At 30.5% G+C, this 21,219-nt stretch overlaps 2 protein-coding genes across 2 annotated transcripts; one reads left to right on the top strand and one right to left on the bottom strand.

Moving 5' to 3' along the window:
* The first annotated feature begins 641 nt into the window (after positions 1-641).
* On the top strand, positions 642-3,759 carry LOC110607090 (dehydrogenase/reductase SDR family member 12). Its single transcript, XM_021746144.2, has 10 exons — positions 642-791; positions 881-942; positions 1,261-1,380; positions 1,483-1,582; positions 2,104-2,184; positions 2,477-2,526; positions 2,627-2,777; positions 2,861-2,917; positions 3,214-3,335; positions 3,429-3,759. Exons 1-10 carry the CDS (start codon positions 720-722, stop codon positions 3,637-3,639), a joined length of 1,026 nt encoding a protein of 341 aa, XP_021601836.1. The 5' UTR covers positions 642-719; the 3' UTR covers positions 3,640-3,759.
* Positions 3,760-15,649: 11,890 nt separating this feature from the next.
* LOC110606737 (WD repeat-containing protein PCN) lies at positions 15,650-21,106 on the bottom strand. Its single transcript, XM_021745700.2, has 11 exons — positions 20,665-21,106; positions 20,421-20,564; positions 19,730-20,036; positions 19,579-19,642; positions 19,272-19,385; positions 19,006-19,168; positions 18,612-18,762; positions 17,853-18,448; positions 17,497-17,678; positions 17,065-17,325; positions 15,650-16,163 (listed from the first exon to the last, which is right to left on the bottom strand). The coding sequence occupies exons 1-11, from the start codon at positions 20,827-20,829 to the stop codon at positions 15,854-15,856; spliced, it is 2,457 nt and encodes an 818-aa protein (XP_021601392.1). The 5' UTR covers positions 20,830-21,106; the 3' UTR covers positions 15,650-15,853.
* Positions 21,107-21,219: the final 113 nt, after the last annotated feature.

Below are 21,219 nucleotides of genomic sequence, written 5' to 3'. Positions count from 1 at the left end.
CATTAAAGTAAGAGAAACTAATGGTTACAATATAAGACTAACAATAATAGTATTAAAATTTAATGGCATGAACTCTTTAGTTGTGTTGTTAAAACTATAGAGACAATTTAGTAAACACATGGACTAATTATTTAGTTTCAGAACACCACAAGCATTAATTAGTCATTTTCCCTGATATTGGTGTTACGTGATCAGTATTTTATTGAAATTGAAAAAATTTATTGAACTGAATTAATTTTAAAATTTAATTTAATTTTTATTTAATTCGATTTGATTCGATTTTTAATTTTAAAAATTTTGGTTATTTCAGTTCTGTTTGATTTTAATAAAAAAAATGAAAAAATTAAATCGAACCGATTAGTGATAATAATATATTATTTTTAATAATATAGAGAAATTAAATTATATTAAAATTAAAATATTTTAATTAAATTTTAAAATATTAAAAATAAAGTATAAAAATAAAAAATTTATTAAAAATCGAAATCGATTAAATCAAACCGAATCAGATCGGTTCGATTCGATTTTTAACCAAAATCAATTCGGTTTGATTTTTATAAATACTAAAATTTCAGTAATTTCTCATATAGGTCTCCTGTATCCCCGGAAATTCTGGCACTATTATCCGCCACGTGGCGTTCTTATAAATACATTTCGTAGCAGAGTTTTTCTTCACCCAGAAAGAAGAAAAAAAGCTGAAGAAGAAGAAAAGAGAGCTTATGATCACTGCAACTTTGCATTTTCAAATTCACATTTCTTCAATTATAGCACTTCAAATGTTCCTTCTAAAGGTATAGCCATTCAATTCACTTCGAGTTCTTTCCCTTTTTTTTTTCTTAATCAGGAGCTAAAATTTTAGTTTCTGTTTCCTCTTTCACAGACATGGAGATCAACTGCTTTTGGTGTTTATGGGTACCTCAATTTCACAAAAACTGGCTTCCTGTAAGTCCATTTCCACTTTTATTTCTTGGGTTTTGCTTAGTTACCAGCTTAATTATGAAAGTCGATTCAAGAGGAGTGTAATTTGTATTCAATTTTGAAGAGGGAAGCAAAACCCCATAGTTTTCCTTTTTGAGTTGATGGCTAATTGAATATTTACTCTCTTTTCTTCTTCGAGTTTTGAAAATTCCAAGTTTCATACGTTTGTCAGCTAATATGACGTTTGTATATGAATTTGTACATGCGTGCATGTTTATATATGCTTTTGTAGGGATTGTTCTATGTGTTCCTTGAATAATTGATACTTTGATTGATCTGCAGGGAGCATTCCAAACATTTCAAGCCAGAAGATATGCAGACTAGAATTGAAGGGAAGAATTGTGTAGTAACAGGAGCAAATTCTGGCATTGGTTATGCAACTGCCGAGGGCCTCGCTTCACGGTGCTTCTTCTTCTTCTTCTTCTTTTTTTCTTAATTATCTTAAGTGGTTTCATGAATATAATCTTGTACTGTTATAATACATTTTTTGCCTTGTTATTTCAGTGGGGCGAATGTATATATGGTATGTCGTAACAAGGAGCGTGGGGAGGCTGCCCTTTCTAAAATTCGATCAACAACAGGCAACCAAAATGTTCACTTGGAGGTATTCTGCATCTTTTTATGTTTCTGTGCTGTTGATACTAAATTATCTTGGACGTGGATGAACTTGGTGCAGTTCATAGGAAGGAGGAGATGTTGGTATTCTAGATATACTGGTAGCTGATCTGATAGCAATAGTTAATTAAGTCATAAACAGATTCCTAGAAGTTTGTTGAAGTCATAAGTTAAAATTTGTTAAACTGAAGCTTCCTTAGTCCTAGGTAATTTGTACCCTATATAGTTTCAGTATGTACTAGTTCCTTTTTGAAACATAAGCGAAGTAGAGCATAATTCCAAACTTTAATTATACACACAGAAGGAATATCATGTGGAATTGTAATCAAATGCTGCTGTTTGCTTGAGTAGTTTTGGGTCAACTCTGTGAATCTCTTTAAGCTTACTTCATAATATTCCTTCAGTGAACTTAAAGGGGGATTTGGTTGCTAATATGTTGGGTGAGTATTGAGTAACATTTTTCATACATCTAGTTTTCATGTTATGTAGCTTATTACATTTAGTTTGCAGGTTTGTGATCTTTCATCTGTTAGTGAGGTCAAGTCTTTTGCATCCAAATTTGCTTCAAAGGAAGTTCCAGTTCATCTTTTGGTAAACTTCCTTCTTTCCTAAAGTAATCAGAATAAGTATTTTTCTTTTTCCTTTTTACAATTTATATGTCTGGAAAGTCAGTCTGGCTGAATGCAGAAAACTATGGAACCTAATTTTTCCAATTACTCCAGAAATATATTTGTTTTCCATTTCTTGCAAATATTTTTTATTTTTGGAAATCTATTGACATACTTAATCAGTAACTCTCCCATTAAGTTTAGTTTGCAAATTATATGGACTGCTATTTCTGCCAAGATTAAGGTCTAATGTGGATGTTCTTTTCTGTCTCTAGGTTAACAATGCTGGTTTGCTTGAGAATAAAAGAATCACCACATCAGAAGGGTTCATCTCCTTGATAATCTGCATTAAAAGCCAAAATCTATATACAAGTTTGATTCGTTTTTTGGCAGAAAAGTTGATTCTGTCTTTATTTTTGCTCCAGGTTTGAATTGACTTTTGCTGTGAATGTGTTGGGCACTTTTGCAATTACAGAATCAATGGTGCCTTTATTAGAGAAAGCTGCACCTGATGCTCGGGTGATTACAGTTTCATCTGGTGGAATGTACACAGCTCCTTTGTCTACTGATCTACAGGTAAAATTCCCTCTTGGGCAGCCACCTTGAACTGCAATAGTTTCCTAATTGGGTTATTACAGAACTTCCGACTAATTTTGCAGTTTAGTGATGAAAAATTTGATGGGGTGGAACAATATGCTCGAAACAAGCGAATTCAGGTTTGTAAACTTAATATTCTTTATACTCTGTGAACTCTTGAGAGAAATTTGTGTTAATACATTTAAATTTTAACTTGGTAGTTTATGTTGCAATCTGGAAAATTGGAAACAAATAGAAAAGGTTGACTTGCCCAGTTTCTGTCTGAGCAAATGCTTGTTTGACTGTGTGACTGGGCAAGGCTGCTAAATGAAGTTTCAGTTTCAACTATGCTACTATGTGACTATGTTGCAACCCATGGTTGGACCCTGGTCCAACTGTTATGTACTGAGCGGTTCTATAATGTGATCCTTCTTAGGTGGCATTAACTGAGAAGTGGGCTGAAATATACAAGGATAGAGGGATCTCATTCTACTCAATGCACCCAGGTTGGGCTGAGACACCAGGAGTTGCTAAGAGTTTACCGAGTTTTAGCAAGTCGTAAGTACCTGTTCGGATAGATACACTTCGAACAAGATACATCAACAACTTTACTGAACGTTAGTTTTTTCCTTGTAAATAAATTGATTCCAGGTTCTCAGGAAAGCTAAGAACGAGCGAACAAGGTGCAGACACAGTTATTTGGCTAGCTTTACAGCCTAAGGAAAAGCTAGTATCAGGTGAATTTTATTTTGATAGAGCTCAAGCCCCTAAACACCTGAAGTTTGCAGCTACCAGTGGCTCACATGCATTAATAGACAGCATCATTAGCAATCTCCATGCCATGTCTACACTTTCTTCTTGAAATGAAAATATCTTGATAGCATTGTATGATGTTTATAGAAGATTTGAACATTTTATTTCATTATACAAGTTGGATTTGGATGAGATAGATAGCTTTGGCAATGAAAATATCTTTTACTTCCTTTTGTGAGCTTCAAAGGACTGGAACCTCTCATGCTATAACATGACTGTTTGCATGAGCACCATATGATCCCAAGAGTTCAGTTTGTCTCAGCCAATCCAGTCTGTTCACGTAACCATGCAAAAGTTTGAAATTTTCAAGACATAATCAGGTCTGATCTCTTCTTGACAAGCATCTTTACTGGGTTGTTGCCTGAAAATCAAGTTTCTTTAATTTACACAGATAATACACCATTTAAAGAGTTGTAACAGTTTTTTCAAAAAAAAAAAAAAAAAAAAAAAAAAAAGAGTTGTAACAGTAAAAATGTATAAATTTTATTTTTTTAACATAAAATTCCTCCACTTTTATTTAAATAACACAAAACTCCATATTACATGTACTAATAGATTTTTAAATTATTCACTGATATAACACTTGTTAAATTAAAAATAAATATATTTTCTTTCATCTCTAATGTTTAATTAAATTAAATTTTTTAATTTTTTTTTAAAAAAGTCAATCAAATAATTTGTTTGATTTTTAGTTTAAAATATTAAATAATTTTTTATTATAACTCTAAGTTAATATACCGTTTATGTAAATTACCTCAAAAAATATTTAGGCCGACTTATGCAAATATCTTAGGTTGATATGTGCAGGGACTAACAAAACGAAGACGTTTATCTTGGAGTATAGCTATGTAATTCACTTAATTGGGAAACAAGGATTTCTGGAGTCCCTGATGCCAAGCAGAGGGACCCCAAGAATGGATTGAATCGAAACGACTTTCCTGTCGAACCCTTTTTTTCTTTTTTCTTTTCTTTTTTTCTTCTTAATGAAATTGAAAAAAGGGATTCAACCGTTAAGAATCATAACTTTTCTGCCTTATTTTTATTTTGCTTTTGAATTAAAATTTTAATTAAATAAAAGTTTTAATTTACTTTTTAACTGTTAATCAATTCAAATCGAAATTAAAAAGAAGAAAAAAGAAATTAATCAAAATTAAAATATTCAAATAATTCTGGTTGATGATCTGAGATTCAGAAAATAGAGTTTTACAATGGATTATATAAAACTGGAGAGAAACTTAGACCTATAGGAGAGTATTTCTCCTTTTATATGTTTTCTTTTGTCTGCTAGTGACGTGTAACAGAATATATGTCATTGGGCCACCTGTCCCTGTCACATTGATATGGACGTACGAGAAAATCAGATCGCTGCCCCATGCGTAACGACTCCTGATTCTCCCCGGACACGCGTGCGAATGGTCCTGCAAGGCGAATGGCCTGAAAAAATCCAGCGGTTATCAATGAATATCGTTGAATTTATTGAGTCAAAAGAAGATATATATTTGATGTTATTAATTAATTAATAATAACTATTGTTTATAAAAAAATAATAATAAATGTAACTTATTTTTGGTACAATAATATTATAAATTAAACATTTTGCTAAAATAATAATATCTTATAATTAATATATTAATTAAGATTTTGATTATTTCAATTACTTTAATTATTAAACAAATTAAATATAATCAAACTGACAATTAAATTTTAAAGTTTATTAATCGATAATTGATTCCATCGGAATATATTTATCAAAATAATTAAACTTTATTGATTCCTTAAAATTATTACTAAAAAACCAAATAAATTATTGAGCTTATAATCAAAGAATAAATAAACCCTATTTAATATTTTTATCAAATAACTCCTCTCTAAATAAGTTATTTAGATCTAACTTAGTAAAATATTTTTTCAAAAAAATTAAAAATTTTTAATATTTAACTTCTATTTTTGAATTTTTTATTTAAAATTTTAATTAAAAATATAAAATAATTTTATTCAAATTACAAAAAAATAATTTTTTACTATTAAAAAAATATATTTATTAAGCTAGTCTTATTTACACTTGGAAGGTAAATTTCAGAGTTTTTATTTTGAAAAAAAAAAAAAAAAAAAAAAAAAAAAAAAAAAAAAAAAAAAAAACTATACCTATCTATGATGCCGTATGCTCTATCTCTCATCATCTATATGGGTACGCAATGCTTCTACATATCTTCATCCATGGATTTATAAGAGTTAATGTATGAAACAAGATCTGGGTGTTGCAGAAAATGGTGGCCAAAGCCAAATGTCATGGATGCATTTCTCTCATTTCCTTGTTGGATTTTTTTGTTGTGAGGTTCTTGTTGCACTAACGCTTCCATTCTTTCAAGTAATAAATTGAAGTCATCTTGGCTCTTCACCAGGCTGAGACGCACATATCTGCTTTCACTACCAAACAAGCTGCCATGGCGTCCACTGACATTGGCTGTTGATTTCACCACTTGGAAACATTCCTTATCTTCTTCTCTCTCGCACTTCATCCATGCAAAAGCTGCAAATCATTATGAACTTTGTGTCAGACATGCAAAAATTTATTATACGTTAAAGCTTGCAGTTTGTAAATTATCAGATTTTGTTGTAATAAAATTCACCTGGAGAAGGCCCCCTGATTTTCTTGGAAAAGGAGCAGTATTGATGATCAAGATCTTGGAGAGAAAATCTTCTTGATGCTGAAAAGATCTTCCTCAGTTTTCTCCATCGATTGGCCATTGTTTTGTATCCGAATTCAAACATTTCCTTTCCTTCTCCTTCAAGAACTGCTTTCAGAAGTTTCAGAACTCGCAACTGAGTTTCTCGAGGGACTCCGTAGGTACTTAGACTCATATAAGTTGACATTCTTTGGTATATAGCTTCATCCTTTACTATTGCCCATCTGCAAAGAAACATCATATGTCAGATGTCAGAAACTTTTATACTATGAAGCATGCAAAATATATATAGTTACTGAAATTAAGAATCTGAAGCTTACCCGAATCTGCTGCCAGCATGACCTGTGAGCTTGGAAACTGTAAAAATCATGAGGTCTTCGTCGGCAGGAGCTGGGATGGCAGTAAAATGAGGCCAATAATAGGCAAGATCATGAATCGTCTTCACTGATGCTCCTCCAAGAACTGCCTTCTTCAACTGACCGTCAGGATTGTTGGGCGACGTCACAAGTTCAATGTAATTGCTTGACAAGTAATCCATTTCGTTCTTCATCGACATAGTATCTCCATGGAACCTGTAAGCTTCAGACTTGAAAAACTCTGTCTGCTCTCTATAAACCTGTCAAAAGATAGACACAACTGTTAAAATCTAACCATAATCTAACTATCTGGTGGATGAAGCACATGAGGGAAGATAATGAAGCTTACTGGGTAGTATGGGATTGAAGCTACAACCCTAGAAGGCGATGAAGATGGAGCATCACCATCATGATCAGAAGAAAGAGCATGCACTGCAGCATTAAGAAGTTGTGTTGCTCCTGCACCAAAAATAATAAATCTCCCATCTGTATTTGCATTCCCAACCACAGAGTGCAGTCTTCGAATATGATTCTTGAGCTCTTCTGAGATCAGAGAACCACCTTCGAATTCATAGCTCATACGATGCCATCCAGGCAACACCAGTGAGCTACTCGCAGCATGTTTCAACCAGAAGGGCTCCAAGAACATGGGATCTCCACTGCAGATGTAAGAACGTTGAGTTTAGTAACTAATTAACAAACTATTGACACATATAGACAGGGGCGGAGGGACGGTACGGCAAGGGGGGGCACGTGCCGTACCGGCGACCGGAAAATGCTTTGAAGGGGGATGAAGGTGCCGCAGCGGCGCAGCCGGTGGTGCCGCAGCAGTGCAGTTGCAGCGTCCCCCGGTGGTGCCGCGCAGTAATCCGACAACACATGTAGACAGATGAACAGAGGAGCTCAATTTTGGGAATAGCATAGCAACGACAATATTTACCAGAAGGGGACATTAAGATAAGCTGTTGAGGCTTAGGGATGGAATCATCGTGGACCTTGATGGTGATGCTTCCACCTGTCCCAGAGACCCATCCAAGGTTGTAGAACTGGCGGCAGAGATCAGCGATTAACACCCTCGTGTCCTTCACAGCAATACTCTCCAAATAAGCTTGAGAAGTCACCTTGCCTCCTCCGTTCACCGCTGCTGGAGCTGCCGCAGTCGCAATTGCCTGCTTTTTCGAGGGAGAGCAAATTGAGAATTTCTTTTAGCTGGAAAAGTGAAATCTTTTTTCTGTTGCTGTTGTAATAGAAGACGGTGGCAGCGCATTTCATTCTGTCAAAAGAGAGAAATAATAAGGTCACTGCACGTTCACCGAATTTTGGGTTTTAATTGGGCCACGTCATGTCTCACGTGATTATGTGGTTCTTTATTGATTATTGACTCTGTTTAGGGATTTAATTAGTGTAATAATTAATACAAAAAATAAAGTTGTGTAAAATCAGCCTTATTAAATGGACTCCAATTTGTACGTTACAAAGATTAGGACAATATTATACATATGAATTTACTTGAAGTTATTTATATAAATAATTAATTTTATATAAAATATATATTTTATAATAATATTTATCAATTATTTTATATTTTTATTTAAAAAATAAATTTTAAATTTTTTAAAAACTAAAAATTATTAATGAAAAATGCATTTTTATGTAAATTATTAATTAAAATATATAAAATTAAATAAATTTAGTATATTCAGTTTATAATAATTGAATTTTTGACGGGTTGAATAATTTGTAATAAATTTCAATTAAATTTATAATAAATTTCAATTAAATTTAAAATGAATTCTGAGTATGGATTATATTAATCAAATTCAAATAGAGTGATTTTTCTGATACTTCATGAATGTATTTATTCATATTTTAGTACTGAAAATATTCACTATTTCAATTTTTTATATATTAGGCAGGGACGGAGGGAGGGTACGGCAAGGGGCACGTGCCGTACCTGCGACCGAAAAATATTTTGAAGGGGATGAAGGTGCCGCAGCGGCGCAGCCGGTGGTGCCCTACCAAAGGGAAGTTCCTGGCTCCGCCACTGCATATAGATGTTCTTATGAACATTGAACCCTACCTATCTGCATCAACCTCACAATTCGGAATTGGGTCTGAGCAATCAGGACCTTTAAAGCAAGAATTGCATTCACAAACAGGTTTACCATCAACACCTAATAAACCATCCAAGAATGCCCGTCCATGGCCTGAGCATGAAATGGAAGCAACAGCTTCAGCTTCTACTGCTGCTGTTTTAGTCCAATTACTTCGTTCTAACTCGCCATGCATGAACAGATTAATCAATAAGAGATTCAGAATCAATGAACCGCACAAGAGAAGTGTCTGCTTAGCCATCTTGACCAGTGACCTGGTCGTTGTTTTTGGATGAAGCTGCTATATATAGAGACACAGAACAGAAGTGTAAAAAGTATTATATAGAGCAGACCGCGTAGGTGGCTGTAGGAATCATTAAAAAAGTTTACATGTGCACAAATGGGAAACCGCAGGGAAACAAGGCAACTGTACTTAGTTTAATCACTAATTAATTACCTAATCCTGCGTGTTAATACGTAATTAATTAAAGAAAGACCACGTTTACGTTGTTTTTTTTAAACTGCAGATCCATTAATAATTAATAACGTCCTTGCTTATTAGATAATCCAGGTGGTATACTAAATTAATCATTGTTAGGATAAATAATTAAAAAATTAAAATTTTAATTTACATTGTCTTAATATTATTGATTCTATACGATGATATATTATTTACATCATCATCTTTTCTTGACTAGGATGAATACTGACATTATTGTGGTAGTTATGTATGCTTATTTTATTATTAATCTAGTCGCGATTTTAACTCCTAAATTTAAAACCTAAATTTAAAATTGGCTTGTTTAGCAGAATGAGAACTCAAGTTTGGCATTTCATGCTTATAATTCTAGTTATGTATGGCGTTCTATTTGAGAGTTTTGGTCGCTGGTACAACAAAATATTGTTTGCTGAGTAGATTCGAATAGTGATATTTTTGTATGGTACTCTCCATGGTTATCTAATCCTCACAATTCTTTTATTTCTATACCTCCTTCTCCTGAGCCTTGTGCTATTAATTATGTTTCTGATTTAATTGTTGAGAACTGTTGGAATTTATTTATTATTGCCTTTGTGTTTTATGAATCAATTCCACTTGGTCAGTCTTTAGCATGAAGTTTGAACGTGATGGAGAAATTTTTGTTAAAAGTACTTATAAATTGCAGTGTTCTTATGCTTCTCCTTCTGCATCTATCTCAGGCTTTTGGAGCAAGTTTTGGAAGTGTAAGGTGCCCTCTAAAGTTCTTAATTTTGTTTGGAGGACACTTTCGAATGTAGTGTCTTGTTATGATGTACTTCAACGACGTCAGATGCAAATCTATAATGTATGTCCAGTTTGTAAATGTAAAAGTGAGATTATAATGCATACTTTAATTCAATATTCTTTTGCTCAAGAAGTTTGGGTGTAAACTGATGTAGGATGGCAGTATCTAGGTGTTAATTCATTAATAGACTGCACCAAACCACTTGCGTTCATGGCAATGGCCACTGGAAGGATGGATGAAGGTGAATATGGATGCATCTACTGGTTCAAGTTTGGGTTTTGTAGGTTTAGATGGTATTGTACGTGACTCATATGGGGAGTTTGTGACGACCAAAGTCTGGCGTTATCTAGGTTTCTTATCAACAAAAAACGCAGAAACTATAGGTATTATTGAAGTTTTAAGTTATATTGAAGTTTTAAGTTGGATAAAGAGTGAAATTTGACAGCGAATTTTAATTGAATTGGATACACTTTCAATTGTTCAAGCAATTAACTCATTAGATTCTACCGTAAGATCATACTTTGATTTAATTGTCAGTGATTATAAATATCTTTTAAATGAAATTATTGATATTAAATATTATTTTAGCAATAGATCTGCGAATATAATTATCCATTTGTTAGCAAATGGTGCTTATTCCAAATCAGATTTAAGAGTTTAGTACGGTAATTCCCTTCTATTGTCACCTTCTTCGATGGAATAATAAAGTCACAAAATTTTTTTAAAAAATTAGATAAAAAATCAAATTTACCTAAATTTTAAAAACTATATGTTTTATTATTAAAAGAAATAATTATTAATACATTTAAAGCACCAGCAATAAAATTATCGATGATTTTTCAATTATTTTTTAATTTTTTTTGTAATCGTTAATAATAGCTCAATCTTGTGTCTTGTATTTGAAATGATAATAAAATATAGTTTATTTTTAAATATATTTAATATTTGATACATCTCATATTATTCTCTTAAAAAAAACACATTATAGAAATTAAAAATAAATCATAATTAATTACATTTAATTTGTATATATATATATATATATATATATACATATTTTTAATTGATATTTTTTTATAATTATAAATATCATGGATAGTTATTTCAATTGTTATTGGGTGTTGAATACAACTGCTATTATTATTATCATTACATATATAATAATAATAATAATTAATAATTAATATTTTAAAAAGACTTACGCAGCCTAGTTATAAATAGGGAAAAAATAATAAAAAAGTTAGAAAATTAAAAAATATATTGATGGCCAATGGGAAGGCCAGGCCAGTTCAAAATAATGAGGACAGCGGCGGCAATTGAATGACATTAATTTAATTAAGGGTTTATCTTATGAAAGGATCAAATCAACTTATAAATTTTTAAATAAGTTTATTTATTTATTTAAAATATTTTTTTTATATTTATAAATTCAGTTTATAAATTAAAAAATAAATGGAATGAACCAATTTTATAATATTTATAAATTAATTTAATAAAATAAATTACTATATCATTCGATGATCAATATACATTTTTCAAATTATTTTTTTAATAATTATATAATTAATTATTTTAATACAATTTATATAGAGAGAGAATTTTTGGCCCATTATTAACAAAGCTGGTTTCACCCTTGCTTGTAATTATTTAAAATTTTAAATACTTACAAATTTTAAATAATTTATAAACATTTTTTTTCACTCACAAATTTAATTTCGCAACGGTAAATAGCTCTGAATAAATTTAAAAATATTCATATTCTGTCCTTCAATCTCCGGTTTCCATTTAAAAAAAAAAATAATTTTTATAATTTAATTTTAATAAATTACATTGAACATCTTCTAAATCTTCTAATAATTGCCCACCTGATTACTTGCAATGTAATTTACCAGAATTTCATTTGCATAAAGTTAAGGAAAGAAATTAATTAAATTAAAATTTTATTAATTTCTTGATTAGACACAAGAATATCAAACTATTAAATTTTTACCAATTTCTTGATTAGAGACAAGAATATCATACTAATGTTCCTAAATTTTTTATGTTTAAATTTAATTTTTTTTCATTTTAAAAATTATTTTGAAAAATCCAATATAATCATATAAAATTTATTTTATAAAAATTACTTTTTTTATCGCTGAAATATAGTATAATTAATAAATTTATTTTTTTTAAGACTCAACACTTTGATTTTTGAAATTTAATTTTATTAAAATTAAAAAATTTTCCATTAAAAGTATTGTTATTGATAAAAAAAACATGATCGAATTATTTTTTAAAATTTAACATTTTAATACTTAAAATTTAATTTTTGCAAATTTATAAGTCTTCCAAAAAACATTGAATTAATAAAATCTTATTTACAAATTTCAGTAATAAATTAAAAATTTCAAACTCAATCTCTATAAATAAATAAAAATTTTAATAAATTTAAGATTTAAATTTATAATACAATAAAAATTAAGGAAAAAATACTTTCCCATCCTTTAAAATATAACATAATTAACAAATTTATTCCCTTTTAAGTTTTAAATTTTTCGTCAGAATTCAAAAAAAAATTTTCAAACTCAATTTTCATAAATAAATAAAAACTTTAATAATTTCAAAATTTAAATTCAATAAATATAATAAAAATTAAAATATATAAAATTTAAATTATTAAAAATAAAAAATTAAAATTCAATACGAGTTGCATTTATAATACCATACTGCTCATTATCAATCACTGCTCACCGTTTACTATTCCAGTTGCCCACTGCTCGAGTCGCTAGTTGTTTCTGTTGCTTGCCACTCAATGCGCCTCCCATTTGCGTCACTCACTCCTTGCATATTTGGCCACTCGTTGATCACATCTCCAACAGCTCGCGTCGCTCATTTCTCGTGTCTTCAGCCATTTGCATCTCTCATCGATCGCGTCTCCTACAAATATTAAAATATCATTACATTTTAAAAAATATACTTAGTACTTTCATTAATTTTAATTATTAAATATTATAAAAAAAAATTAAAATACGTCTAATACAAAGGGACTGATTAATAAACTTTTTAATAATTTGAAAGACTAATTAATAATTTTTTTAAAATTATAGAAATTAAATAGTAAAATGTTCAATTACAAAATTAACGAAATTAATTAATTGATTTTTTAAAATATCAAAAATATTTTAATATATTTTTAAAAATTGACTCACATTTCAGAAATTATAATGTTCGCATATAACATTTATATTTAAAATTTTATATAAAAATAATTTTAATCTCATTAAATTATAATTTTCTAATACCATAAGTTGCATTTTATTTAATTATTAGGCAATAATTAATTGCCCTAAGTTTGTCTCCTTGTTCACAATTAGATTTGATCAACGCTTTCCAATCTCCTTGGAAAATTTAGATAATATATTTATATATAAATAATTAAATAATAATAAAAATATAATTAAAATAAAATAGAATTAATAATTAATTAATAATAACAATAATAATAATAGAGTCTAGAAGGTTATACTTCAGTTTTCTAGCTAATTTGAGTTTCTTCTCCTTTAGATATTGTGTTGCAAGAAATAGAATTACTATTATGGTTTTATATTTTATTAAATTTAATTATTTAGTTCCTATTTCTAAATTGTTAAAATATTTATTTATTTTGTGAAATTAAACATTTCAATTATTATGTCAAATAAAATATTAGTTAATTTATTTAATTTTGATTAAAGAAACTAAATGATATGAATATTTAAAATTTTAGAAACCATATAATATATATAATTAAAGAAAAATATATATTTTTTAAATTTATTTTGAATGTTAAAGAAAAATTTTTATATTTTTAAAGGAAAGAAAAATATATAATATAAATATACGTCATCATTTTATTATATTTAATATAATTTATTTATAAAAGAATGATAATAAGTATGAGAATTTTAGTTGTATATTATATGTAATATTTTATTATTTTTTTAAATATAAAATAATATTAATTATCATTTAATTTTAAAAAGTAATAATTTAACTATTAAATACACAATTTTCAAATTTAATAATAGAATAATTTTATTTTATTATTATTTATTTTATAATAATAATTATGAAAATTTTATAGTAAATATATTATCCATTAAATAATGAAAAAAGTTTAAGATAAATAAATAATTAATTTAATTTTTATAAAATTAAGGATCAACTAATAAATTTAAGATTAAATAATAAAATATTTAATATCTAAAATTAATCAAGAATTAATTAGTAGATTTTTTAATATTTTAATAATTTTTTTAAATTAATCGAAAAAAAAATACATTTTTTATTTACAATATATTTTCAAAGTCAAGTGCTCAAAGTCGTCTTTTGGCTATTTCCATTTTTATTCTTAGACAATAATTAATTAATTAATTGAAATGAATTGAATTGTTCCACCCAAATTGTTTCATTTGCACAATCTGGAAGTCCTCCACTTAAACACCGTTTATTTTAGGGAGAATATTTAAAAAAAAAAAAAAAACACATTTTTAATAAAAATATTTTTTTAATTAAAAGAATAATTAAATTATTTTAAATAAAATAATTTTTTAAAAAATTCAATTTTTATATTTTAAAAATTTTATAAAATATTTATATATAAATTTATTTATATTTTTTATTTTTTAAATTAAAATTAAATAATAAAAAATAAATTATTTAATTGAAAAATATTTTTTATTATTTTCTATGAAATATTTTTTAAGTAGAAATTATTTTTTGAAAACAAATAGAGTTTTATATTCTTTCATAAAATATAATTTATTTACTTACAAAACGAATCTTAATCAAATTATATAGACATTGAATTTGCATTTTAATTCAAATTATATATATAACCAAATCATTTTTCTCTTATCTATTTCTTTCTATTAATAATTTCTTTTATCTTTATTTCCTTTCTTTCACGTTTACATTAATAATTAAATATTTCATTATTTAATCTCTGTTTTCAGTTTTATAAAAAGTTAATTAATCTCTTTACATCCCGTGCATTTTAGAATTTTTTTTTAAAATTAATAAACACTAAAAATATTTTAATAAATTTTTTAAAATTAATAAATTTTTATAATATATAAACTAAAGAATAAATTTTCTGTATATTTATTACTAATAACGTTAATAATTTTATATTGTCTGCTGGTAATAATTTATTTTTTATTAGTAATTTATCATTTCATTCAAAATTTATTTGTTCTTTTTAAATGATTCAAAATAAATAGTTTTTAGGCAACGGTCATTTTCGGGTAGTATAAATAAAAAATTATATAAATTTAAATATTTCATTTAACTACTAAAATAAATCCACTAGTGCTTTTAATTTTAAAAAACAAAAAGTCAAATATATTTCCCTACACAAACCCTTCAAATTCTAAAATTAAATTAAAAGATCCTTCAAATTTTAAAATAGCTGAAATGTAATCTAACGTAAGAACTTATTATATACTTATTAACAAAATATATACTTCAAATTTAATTAAATTTATTTTTTTTATCAATTTTTTATTTAATTTTTTTCAACTTTTTTAAAGAGAAAAAAAATTATATATAATTTTATAAAAATTCAATGAATTTTTAAAAATTTATTTCAAAAAAATCCAAACCATGAGTTTGAACATGGTTAAACAAGGAAAAGCATGGTAAGACAAAAATGCTACTTTAACATTTCAGAAATTATTTTTAGAAATATAATAGAATACATGCAATGAATCCTCCCACCCTCCAACTCCCTTAATCCCTTGAATTATGGAAAAACTTAAAATCTAATGTCAAAAGTTGTGGGACCAAATGCCAACTCAGCATTCACCCATCTAGCTGTAAACTACCATAGCATAGCTGAAGCTATTATGTCCCATATATATGTCTGTGTACAGGAGGGGCATCCAAACCTTTAACCACATCTATCCATGGTTTGTCTATGATCAATATAGATTTTTCAGAAAGGTTTCCAATAAATAAAACAGGATCTCTGAAAGCAAGAAATTCAAAATTTTTTTGATGTTTAGCCTCTGTGTGACAGTCTTTCAACTTACGTTTCAATCTCCCATTAATAAGATTATTTTGTAACTTCTTTAATGGTGAAGGATGAAGTTTTACCAAAGCTTTGTCCTCTTCTCGATCCAATGGCATCCCCAAGTTAATCAAGCACATTGCCCTACACCATAAGCAAAATCCAAGCTTTAGATTCATCATAAAATAAAATTTTAAAAAGATGGCAGAGAATAGTAGGAGCGGATTCTAGCAAAAACAATCAAATGGAACTTATATCTTTGTTATCTACTGATACAGGCCCAGGATGAAACAGTTAGGCCGAAAGTCAAATGGGCTGAAGAAGCTGAGGGTCTACATGAAGGAAGGAGCACGTCATATATGAATGGAGAAGATTCTGACACAGGTATTACAGCAGAACACAGAGACAGCTAACAGAAATTAGTTATGCAATGATTAGAAATAAAATATTTATGGATTTTAAACAGGAAGAAAGGAGGAGGATATTTTATGTTTTTCAGCCTTAAGGCTTAGAGACCTGAGATACATACTCATGGTTGTATTGCTGTTTGGCTTCCTTTCTCAGTAAAAAACTAGCAATCTCCTACTCTGCTATTGGCTTTGGAATTCTTGTTTGCTTGATACGTCTTGTGTTCTTAGATTATGTTCTCAACTCTATAACAATTTGGTTCAATCTACCGGATCAATCTCGGGGGTTCACCGTTCATACCAACTACTAGAATGAATCAAAAATCGAAAATAGCCTCCCCCTTTCTTCCTGTACAAAACCTATAAATATTTCATTCCTAATCATTGCATAACTAATTTCTGCCAGCTGTTTCTATATTCTACTGTAATCCCTATACCAGAATCTTCTCCCTTCACATATGACGCGACCCTTCCTTCTTGCACATTCATGCACTTTCCCCTTGCATAGACCCTCGGCTTCTTCAGCCCATTTAACTCTTGGCTTAACTGTTTCATCCCTGGCCTGTATCATCTCCTCTGACCAATGAAGAAATTAACATAAAAACATTTGTTATGTAATGAAATTAGGAGAGCAGCACCTGGCACTGTAGATAATAACAGAAGGTGGATTTGACAAAGGCAAGAAAGAGAGCCCAATAACTTCCCCGGGAAATTCTTGGTATCTCCTGGGGAGAACAAATTTATGCCGCATGGACCATTCTCCCAGCTGTTTTGCCTCCACATCGAATGCATAAACCTCATTTAAAGAGGTCGTGATTACAAGCATATTATTATTTTGAGGAGAAAAATCACCAGCTGTAACAGAAGCACCGTCCAATCGTGATATATACCAATGCTGCCTGTTCCAAAAAATATAAAATATTACTAATATATCCAAGTAAATCAAGCAACAGAAAGACGGTCATAAAAGTATGGCATTCATGAACAAGTTATAGGTAGAATAATACAATTACAGAAGATCATGACAGAAACGTAAATGATGTTAGAGAATACAAAGCATGCTAGAATACCTTTGTGTTTCCAGATTAAATATATATAGATCTCCAAAGCAATTAACAGCAGCTAACCACTGCCCATCACCACTGGTGAACATTTTAGTTATAGGAGGCTCTGCGGGTGATACTTTTTCATCATATTCCCCATGCCGAGGGGTGAAGGCATGTAATAGTTCAAAGCTACCAACATCCACAACCTGCAGCAATTATTGTAAACAAGACCGAATATATTTCAAACAAAGCCTACTTGCTAATATCTAGAATCCTTATTATACATTTAGCCTTCAATTCAAAAAATAAAAATAAATCTTTAATCTATAATGTATTCAAGTTTATTTAACAAAAAGAGAGGTGAAGGTGCTGAAGCTTACATATATTCGTCTGTCATGCCCTGCTATCATCAACCTTGAAGAATCAGAACTAAAAACCATGGAATGTGCATATGGTAATCGTTGAGGAAGAAGCCTTTTATTAACAGTCCATGCAGTTCGGCCACTATGCTTCTTCAACTCAAAAAGATTGGGTTTAACATGGTCTGAATAAGCAAATAGGGTTCCTGCATTAGAAATGGTACTGCATATGATCTTCCGAGATGATTTAGTTTTAATTCGAGCTACCAAATCCGTATTTGCATGGCCCCTTGAAGGGCCAGGACCAATATCAGGCATGATTCCACTTCTCATATGAACACACAGAATATCTAACCAATAAGATCCCTGAACCAGAAGCAAAGAATTCTGGTTGAATACAGTACTAAGAACTAACTGAATAGGCACTCTCTGAGGTGCAGGACAGACATCATATGGACTGAACTTAGTGAATTCCTTAGCAGAATAGGCAAAGAGCTTTGTGTCATCACCAGCAGAGATGAGCATGGGAACTCCCAGATGAGCCCACTTACGATAACTAAAATCAATGGTTCTCTTCCTTCTACCAACTCTTTTTACCTTCTCATCAGGCAATGGATCTGCCAAGTTATGCATGCAATTTAGTTAACTGAGAAGCTTTGAGACGTAGAGTCTGACAACAAAAGGTGTGGATGTGTGAAAATGCTTAATGTAAATACTGACTAATGAACCAACGCAAGAACTACGAAAAATAAAAGATATAAAACTAAATCTTGCACAGACCTTCCTGACTGATTGGTAGTGCCACCGTCAATGCCCTAACATCATGTGTGTGAGCTCTTACGAAACCAACATATATCCATTTCTTCATCATTTTAGCTGACAAATCTTCACTAGATCCAACTGTCTCACTAGAAAGCTTATACAGAATGACCTATCAACAGAAACAAATAAACTTTAGCAGGATGCCTAACTCTATTCCCAAGTCCCAACTAAAATGAAAAGTAAAGCATAACATGCTTAAATATGAATTTGTGTTAAGACAACATCTACTCAACCTAACATAAAGAATATTCCAAACCAGGAGTTGAATTTGTTATTTGCATTACTTGGATCAGCAGAACATAGGAAGAAAATCATAACAAGTTAGTATTCCAAATAGAACAAAAGCCTGTACCTGACCATCAGCTCCAGCAGAGAACACCCTATTATGACTGGGTGCAGCTGCCAGAGCATTCACATCACCCTTATGAGAAGAATGCGCCTGCAAGAGTGTTGCATGCTGAGAGTCCCAAAATTGAACACTACCAGTACTGTCTGCACTGACTAGGGTCCCGCACCTGGAATTGGCAATGATTGATTATTAGCAAGGCCACAAAATTTAGTTGTGGCTAGAATATGAAGATACCAAAGCACACAAATACAGAATGCTTCCATTTCTACCTCAGTGCAAGTAAAGACCACACACAAAGTTCAGGTCCACTGCCCAAACCACCAAGCCCAACAGTGATCCTATATATCTCATGACCTACTTTAGAATCCCAGCACCTTATAAATCTGCAAGAAGTCTAACGTCATATGATAGTATATACTAAAAAAAAAGCATACATAAAAAGGAAGAAGCAGGCTCTAGACAGCAAATGCAACAACTTTCTGTTAGTCTGGGGAAACTATTGGCTAAAAGCATGCATCTGAAAGCTTATCTATCACAAGCATAAACATACACATTGCCAGTCTGGGTGAAACTTACCCATCACTGCTTCCTGAATATATCTTACTTGCATCAGAACTCCATGTCACACTTAAAATTCGCCCTGCAAACAGTTATAAAAGTTAAGAGCTCTTCATAAAGGAAGAAGCAATGATGCAGAAGAGCAGTTCGCTAGGTAAAGAAATCTCACCACTGACCCTTGGCAATGTTTTATTGTATATTAACTCATCTGAGTCGGGAATAGTGTATATCCGCACACAGCCATCATCGCAAGCAATTGCGACAAGTGGATCTTGAACAATGGATTGCTCATGAAGTTCATCTGAGTCTGAATCATCTTCACTTTCACTGGATGGATAATCATTAATATCATTGTGTTTATCATTTAAATATCCATTTCCAAGGTGCTTGGACCCAATATCTTTTTGACTTGGGGGATCCCTAGAGGGTTCCACAGCCATCTGCCATATTGAAACCCCAATTGACGCTAGGACAGTCTGCAAGATGTAAAGAAATACAGGTCATTCAATGGGTAATTTAAATTATTAAAATATCTAACCTGGTTGCATTAAATGGGCTCCCAAATAGCATAAAGATAACCCTTCTAGTATATCTTTCACTAGGAAAGTATAACCCAATAGATTGAACACCTATATCATTCCAGCGGTGAAATATATGGAAAAAGAAAACCCTCATTTCCAATTTGTTAACCATGGATATACTTAAAAAATCTAACTTTCTTAGTAATGCAGCCAAGAATTTATCTAAAACTGTGGAGAAAAGCAAAAAAAAAAAAAAAAAAAGCTACTTAACTGATTATTAAATGCAAAGGAATTGAGTGAAATAAATACAAACAGCAAACATTGCAATTAAAATTATACCTTCTGCTTCAAGTGAAAAAGATCCCACTCAGAAACTGAACCATCAATACTCGAGGAGAACAACCTTCCACAAGGCAATCCTTTTAAGCCAACTCGACACCAAACGAGTGATGAGACACGCGAAAGATGGTCTCCATGAATAGTCTAAAAAAACAATCAACCAAAAGACTAGCTAATTAGTAAAAACAACTTGATAAGCACCTAAAATATGCATATACATAGATAAAACATAAGCGTTAAGTACCAGCTGACAATGCCAACCAACGGAGCCAGGAGACACGAGCCAAATCTCGAGAGAGCCATCGTCACGGGCGGCAGCGACCTGGGAGTCGTCTACGCTGGTGGCTAGAGCTACAACAGGAGAAGGCTTCCACTCGATTGAGCTGTTTCTGTAGGCAGCCTCGAGCATTTCGGTTGGGTAAAACAACAAAAGCTATACAAAAAATTCCCACTTTTATCCACGTACGACCTCTGAACTGATGGAGGATAACAGAAATGAGCTTGGAACCACTGCGACTGGACGCGAAGGACGGAGCCACGAAGGAAAACAGAGGGAGTAGAGGGGCATGAGGATAGGCCGTCTAATTTTGTTAGGTTTTTGAGGTTTAAGCAAGGCGATGCGATTGATTGTTGCTGGAGAGGGATGGTTCAAGGTTTGAGTTAGATCGGGTTCTGGGACCGGTCTGCTCAAGTCGTGCAACGGTAACGTTTTTGTCCTTTTTATTATTATTATTATTATTATTATTATAAATCTATCAAAATTTTGATTAAATTTCATTTTTTTTTGTATTTTTTAATT

This window comes from Manihot esculenta, chromosome 18 (genome assembly GCF_001659605.2).
Source record: "Manihot esculenta cultivar AM560-2 chromosome 18, M.esculenta_v8, whole genome shotgun sequence".
In the NCBI taxonomy this organism is placed as follows: domain Eukaryota; kingdom Viridiplantae; phylum Streptophyta; class Magnoliopsida; order Malpighiales; family Euphorbiaceae; genus Manihot; species Manihot esculenta.
This window is presented reverse-complemented; position numbering and strand designations above follow the sequence as displayed.